At 48.8% G+C, this 7,052-nt stretch overlaps 1 protein-coding gene across 1 annotated transcript in view; it reads left to right on the plus strand.

The window, feature by feature from the left end:
• Window positions 1–1,745, plus strand: part of LOC106741576 (frequenin-1) — a 31,867-nt gene extending 30,122 nt beyond the window's left edge. Inside the window, exon 7 of the mRNA XM_014613709.1 lies at window positions 823–1,745. Within this exon, the coding sequence (XP_014469195.1) occupies window positions 823–990 (168 nt within the window). The 3' untranslated portion in view covers window positions 991–1,745. The remainder of the gene's footprint in view (window positions 1–822) is intronic.
• Window positions 1,746–7,052: the final 5,307 nt, after the last annotated feature.

Genomic DNA, 7,052 nt, shown 5'->3' on the forward strand with positions numbered 1-7,052 from the left:
AAGAACTCGCCACCGAGCACGTCCGGTGAATTCAGCGGGCTGTGCACGCATTATTCTACCGAGGACCGACCGTGTCACGCAAATTTCAGCACAAAATTCGTTCAACGTAGCCGCCGCGAATTCCGCGTCTCGCGACAACAGCCGCCATTAATCACCTTGAAGTCTCATTAATATTAATTTCAAAGAGAAATATAGTGACATATTATGTGCACACCCGTGGGCTTACACATAGTAATCTATAAACATGCGGGTGGCGGCCAACAAAGGCACAGAACCGAAACTTTGATAACACATATCGACTTTGAAACAATAAACCTGACAAAGCCGCGTAATACGATTGAGAGCTAAATGCAACCGATAAAGCGATATACCGGATCACGAGGCGACGATTTACCGTGAATTAACGTGAATCGGCCAATCTCTATTAAAACCGCGAATATAAACGAACATATTAAAAATCGATATCGCGCGACGCCGTGTAAATTATCAAGGGCAATTATCGGCGACGACTTCGTTCACGAAAACCTACTGTTGCCGCTGCTTGTTTGAATAGCGACCGTCAAAGTTTCCCGAGACTACAAAACTTTCATTTTCAATGTTATCATGAACGTAGCACAGGAATTCGCGAACGATTTATCGCGCTAATATTTCCCCAAATAATTATCCTTAGCTTCCCTGCTCAGTTTGACGACAGAGATTTACATTCTCCGTCGATAAGGAAACAATTATTTCCAACCGCTGTAATGAGAACGGCGGACCGGTGGCAGATGCTCCCGATTAATTAACGAAACTTTAAGCGCTGGATAACGTTGAATGTTTCAGGGACAGCAGCCGCAATCCGAGGACGAGAACACGCCCCAGAAAAGGGTCGACAAGATCTTCGATCAGATGGACAAGAACCATGACGACAAGCTCACTCTGGAGGAATTCCGGGAGGGCAGCAAGGCCGATCCGAGGATCGTGCAGGCATTGTCGCTGGGCGGCGAGTAACCCTCGATTTCCATGGGCGATCCATCGAAATCGGGAGATTACGTCGTCGTCATTGTCGTAATTGTCGACGTGAGCTGGGCGAGCCGCACGCCCCGATTAATCGGCCGATGAGGAACGACCTGAGAAAGGCAAGTCCACGTCCGCGCGGTTCTGGCATGCACGTAACAGATAGGCAATAACGCGAGCAAAACGGCGTCCGCGAGACGCGCTGACTTTTATGCGAGTATTTTTAGGGTGGTCTCTCCCTCTCTCATTCTCTGTCTCCCCTCGCCATCGAGGAGAGAGATTTTAGTCTATCACATTTCTTTTTCTACTCTCTCGTTCTCGGAGAAGATCGGTTCTCGTTCCCCGTTGGCGAATCGATCCCCCTCCGCCTTCTTCGTTAACGATCGAAAATCTCGGTGCTAAGTAGTAGGTGTCTCTAGCGTTCGAGTAATCGTAGCTTTCAAGGAGACTGGACGTGGCGGATTTCGCATTTTTCGCGTTGCAGGCCTTTAATACCAGATAAACTGTTACGTACGAACGATGAAGGTATAAATCACTACGTCGGTCATCTCCCGAGTCGAAAGCGACTCCTCTCCTCTCTTCTATTCTCTTCTACTTCGCCCTTATTCCATCGGCGAGGAGGTAACGTCACGGTAACACAAAGTAATCAGTAAAATTCGAAGACACTCGACGAGCATGCCGTTCGAATGTCAACGAAGCACGCCGGGGTTATTTTCGATTGCAGCGCGATTCTTACATTACATACAGAGAAAAATAGGAGAGGTGGAGGAGAGGTGGGTGGGGTAAATTGGTGGATAGGTAGGTATATAGCAGGGAAATTACAATGGGGATGGGAGCATTCAAATGTGGACAACTGTATTGTCGTGTATTGTTCGGCATTGCGTGCGCGGAAAGGCGATGATCAAAAATTCCAAAAGTCACAATGAGCTATGTATATATATTTCAATAACCGATCGATCGGCCAACCGGCGCAGCGACGTCGGAACCGACGGAAGAGAATGGGAAACGTACAAATTTCGAGAGGTCGTGAATTTCGCAATAACGCAACATCGTGTTTCGGCTGTGTCTCTTTGATTTCCTTCTATTTCCTTCTTTCTTCCTTACGTAATGCCATTCCGTTGAATTTTCTTGCCGTTTCCAAGTCGATCACGAATGCGAGCGCTAATGCGAACGGTTTTATGTAACATCGAACGTTCCGAACGCCGTGGATTATTCATCCTCAAATGTCGGCCTGGTAAGAATTGAAAAAATATTGAGACCGCGTATTAACGAGCGTTTCGTGCTACTGGCAAAATTGCCGCGTCGATTTGACGCCGGTCGCGAGTGCCGGTGCCACTTGTGCGCGCGTGCAAGATGACTTCTTAACAAACGGCGCCGGTCGCGAGTATCGACTGCGAGTATCGCGTTGCGTAACTCCCGAGCATTAAAACAGCGTGATGGAAAAATTCGTCGCGTCTATAGCGCGAGGATACAGATGATGACTGGGCAAACGGGGAAGATGGATAATGGCAATCTACTTTTCGCTATTAATGAACGTTGCGTGTTTACGTCACTTACGTGGCAAAGTGACTGGCTTCTTGTACAATTTACCAGCTGCGGTGCGCGCACTATCAATGAAACTCCCGCCGCACTGCGAGCTCGCGTTATGAAACCGAAGAAAAGCGCGAGAAATATAATTAAGGTAAACGCAGAGAGGAACACGCCGGCTACTCCTCCGTTATAATGAGCAGAGTTTTGCGTTATTATTGGCTGTGCCGGCCCACACTGCGCTCCGATAACGGGATATCCGCTGGAAACACGGACAAAATCGAAAGAAAGAAAAAAAGGGAAAAAGGAAATGCAGTTAATCGGAATAACGGAAGAGCTTATTAAATATGAGTGCCGGGTCGTAATAACAATTGATCGTCGAATATTAACGAGCGAAGTTGCATCCACTCCGGCAATCCCCTTGTAACTCCCGAATCCACCTTTAATCGCAATCGCTGATCCTCCTCCGATGCTCCACTTTCGAACTTCGACGACCTGAATTTTCATTCAAAACGATTCGAATAGTATAAAATTAGCGATCGAGAAAAAGAAATGGGCGCCTAATCCCGGGAGAATGATATTGCAAATTGAATGAATTAAGAATACGCGAAAAGAAAAATAGCGAGAGCGACATGTGCTGTGAGGAGGGAAATATGAAGGTAAACGGTATTTCCTTTGTGAAGTGGCAATCGATTAATCAATGTGACGACGTAAAAGAAGACGCCCTTCTTCCAAACAATAAAAAAAGTCAAAGGTAGGGAAAACGTAAGGGAAAAATATCACATGGAAATAAGACGAATGTTCGGGGGAAGAGTGATTAAGTTAAATGAAGGACAGGTTGCGCCTTAGAACGATATCTTCGTGTTTCGCGGGAATGATTAAGACAAATGAGGGGCAATAATTCACGTCGAAAATTTCCTGATTGAGGCGATTGATTTTCTATAATCGCGCGCGGCGTATATAGGAGACAATAAAGCGAAACAAAGAGCGGACTACTACCACCATCACTGCGACGACGGTATTGCATTTAGTTAAGGGCGCTCGCCTGCGACGGTGACATTATTGGTATACGGATTTATCGGAATTTCGGATCTTCCGTTCCGCCGATATTAAGGAGTGTCAGATGGTCGTCGGATAAGAGCGGGGAAAATCCAGCATGACAGAGCGAGCATGAGGGGACGATTAAAGGGGGTAGGTAGATAGATAGGTATAGGCACGTAAGGTACGTATGTAGAGACGCCTCCGTCTACGTCTTCGATCGATCCGTTATAACATTCTGCATTCCGCGAAGTACGACCAGATGAATGCGGGCAACGAGCTTAAGGAGAACAAAGGGAATGAAAAGTGTGAGAATCGCGAGAAGGCAAGAAGGTCCCCAAGAATGGAAAGGGTGAAACGAGAGATGAGAAGGGCCGCCCGCCGGGAGGCGGTCGGTTATTCCGATGGCATTTCTCGCTCGCGCGAGATCGCTCGAGGATGAATTCCGAGACGGGTCGATGGGGGCGAGATGGAGGGTCGCCTATATATCTTGCATGGTTCGCTTCCTTCGGTCAGCGCTTTTCAAGAATAAACCGCGTACGATACGCGCGGATCTCGCCGGTGCGCGCGGCGGCGTTTCCACGGAGGGGGCGGATAGTTGTTGCCGCTGAGAAAATTGCGAAAACATCTCGACCAGAGCAAACCCGGGCCCGGCGAGATAGCGCCAAGTTAAATAAGGTCCGAAAGTATCGTCGACGGCTTATGAAAGATGCATAGGCACTTGGTCCGGCGCTGGCCATGCAATATGTAGCGCATCGAGACTGCACGGCGCGCGTCTGGCTGCGCTTCCGTCGACGCGACGCGTAAAAACGAGAATTCGGCCTGTGCTATACCACGGCCACGGGACAACGACCTTCAGTTGTTGGATATATCGTGCCGCGACCTATCTGCAATTTTTATCAAGCGCGAAATGAAACAGCGCGGTGATTAAAAAACGCCGAGTAAAAACGGCGAGAACTAATTCCATCGGCGCACGAGTGAAATAATTGCGAATGCAATCGTGTTAATGAGCGAGTTCCCGAGATTTTACGCATCGGTTAATGGTTGATTGGTCGAACGAGAAAAAAGAGCTGAGACGCGAGCACCTGTGAAGTCTCGTTGCACGACCGTGAATTAAATGCTCGAAACGGGAGGGAATAAGTTTGCGGAGATGAATAAAGAAAAGGCGCTCTTTGGGAAGCCGGAGTTCACGGTGCCATTGAGTTTTCAAAGCGGCAACCTATCTCTTTCTATCGCTCACGCTCGCTATTCCACGATTGGGTGGGTGTAAAGCGAGAAGAGATACGAATCGACGTAACACAGGAATGAGTCTCTGTGCGAGAAAGAAATGTCACAGAAAGCGGTAGCGGAGATTCGCGTGATCCCTTGAGAGAAGCGGGCGACGTGCTGCGAAAGCGCCATGTTATTACTCTAAATAACGTGCATTCGCGGTAAATTCGCGGGACGACAAAATTTATGTCGCAGATCGCCGGAGCGACGCGCAAAAGTCAATGAACGCGCGATGAGACAACGAGGCTCGGTGCAATAGGCGAATATTAATTTTGCAGGATGCATTATACATTCGACTTCGCGGCCAAATAAATCGGCTCCGGCCTCAGAATTCTGACTGTTCCCTCGTGTGATTTAAGAACCGTTTTTCATATCACTTGCGGGCCACCGACCGCACGCGGCACAATGCGATGAAATTCCATGAATCTTCCCGACCAACCGCTCGCTTTTTAGGCGCTACGTTAACGCCGTAATTTTAACGGTACAGGACGCACGATACGTTATTCATGCGTTTTTCAGTCCCTTAATTTTTCACTGGCGAAAATTTATGCAGAACCCCCGCAGCGAATCACGTGTAACCCTCCATACGCGCAGAATTATGAATGGCCCGCCCGGTATCGGCGTCGCAATAAAATAGTACCGCCGGGCTCTTGTGTTTCAGCCCTTTTCATACGGCGGAGCGAAGGAAGCGCGTGAATATATCGAGATTCTTCTTGCGAAATGGCGCAAGAACGGAGTTTCTTCTCGCGATAGAGCTGCGCTCGCGCGCCGGAAACATTCTTCACGAAGCTCCGCGAATTTTTGCCGGGCGGCGTACGTAAGAGTTGAGTGTTACGTGGCGAAGCTCGAAGTTTACGATATAACAACAAGCGCTCGTCGCGACGTCCATATTTCTGCAATTTTAATCTCGGCGCGAGCAAGCAAGCGAGCATGCACGCGCGAGTCGTGCCACTTTTCCCATCGCCGTCAAATTTACATCAGTCGACGTTACGAGCGTACCCTTCTCCGCCGTCTCGCCTTTTCTTAATTTTTCAGCGGCGCGGCAAACTCGCCGGCGGCTCGCCGTAAATTCAAGGCGCGCGGGCGTGCTCACACCCTTAACAGCCGCGCGTCGTTCTAGCCGGACGATTCGGATCTCTCTCTCTCTCTCTCTCTCTCTTTCTCCCCTTCTTCCGCCTGCACTCACCTAAGTTCTCACGTGGTCAGAATTTCAGTGGCGACCGCGGATAAGTTTATTTCCGACTGAAACTTGAACTATGGCCGAAGCCCGCGAACTCTCTCTCCTTCTCTCTTGAAGCATGCCGCCCGCGATTCGCAAAACTCATTCTCCTCGTAAGGGATATATTCGACGACGGTCTTCGCGTCCCGATTCACCCCTTCGTTCGCCGCTAATTTCATAATCCCGCGCCCAGCCCCAGGAGCTTTCCTCGAGAGCTCGAGATTTACAGCCGGCTGAAGTTTCAGCTATCCTTCAACCCTTCCTTTATTTCCCACCTTTCCATTCGTAAAACTCCCCGGCGTTTGCCACAACCGCCACCGCCAACCTCGAGCATATTTTTCTTCTCACGCTTGCTTACTCGCTCGTTCGCTTACTCTCGCTCATTCTTTCTTTACTCTCTTTTGCTCGCTCGCCTTATTTTTTCACTCCCCTTCCCCACGCTTTCGTTTTACTCCTTTCTTTATCGAGGGATGCGCTACTAGAACATATACGACGAGCAACAATGCGGTTAGCGGATTCGAATGCAGTAGCGATGTAAAATTGCACGGCGACGGATAATACGATAATTCGACGAAGGAAATTCCGAAATAAACGTTCGCGCATCGCGATACATCAGTCCGGCCAAAAAGAGAAAAAGCCAAGTATGGCCATTAATTACATCCGCGATAAACTCGAAAAGCATTAAATTCTCAACATCGCGTTTGCTCGTGACCGCTTAAAAGGCGTTCAAGAGAACTCGCGTCCGCAGCGATTATTATCCGTTCCAGAATTTCCAAGATACACACTCCCCACAGTTGCATTTACAATATATATACACAGTTTCAAAAACATTCCGTATAAACAACACGCTGCGAAGTCAGCTCGCGAAATTTGCATCCACGCGACCGCGTTCGCCTACGACCTACAGGCGAGCAAATATTAACCCGTTCTCGTCGAGCTATCTGGAGTGTCGATCCTTCGAGCGCGAGGTCGAGGCTAATTGACGGCGAAAAGGTCAATTTCC

This window comes from Dinoponera quadriceps, unplaced genomic scaffold (assembly GCF_001313825.1).
Source record: "Dinoponera quadriceps isolate SergipeBrazil2010 unplaced genomic scaffold, ASM131382v1 scaffold586, whole genome shotgun sequence".
Taxonomy (NCBI): domain Eukaryota; kingdom Metazoa; phylum Arthropoda; class Insecta; order Hymenoptera; family Formicidae; genus Dinoponera; species Dinoponera quadriceps.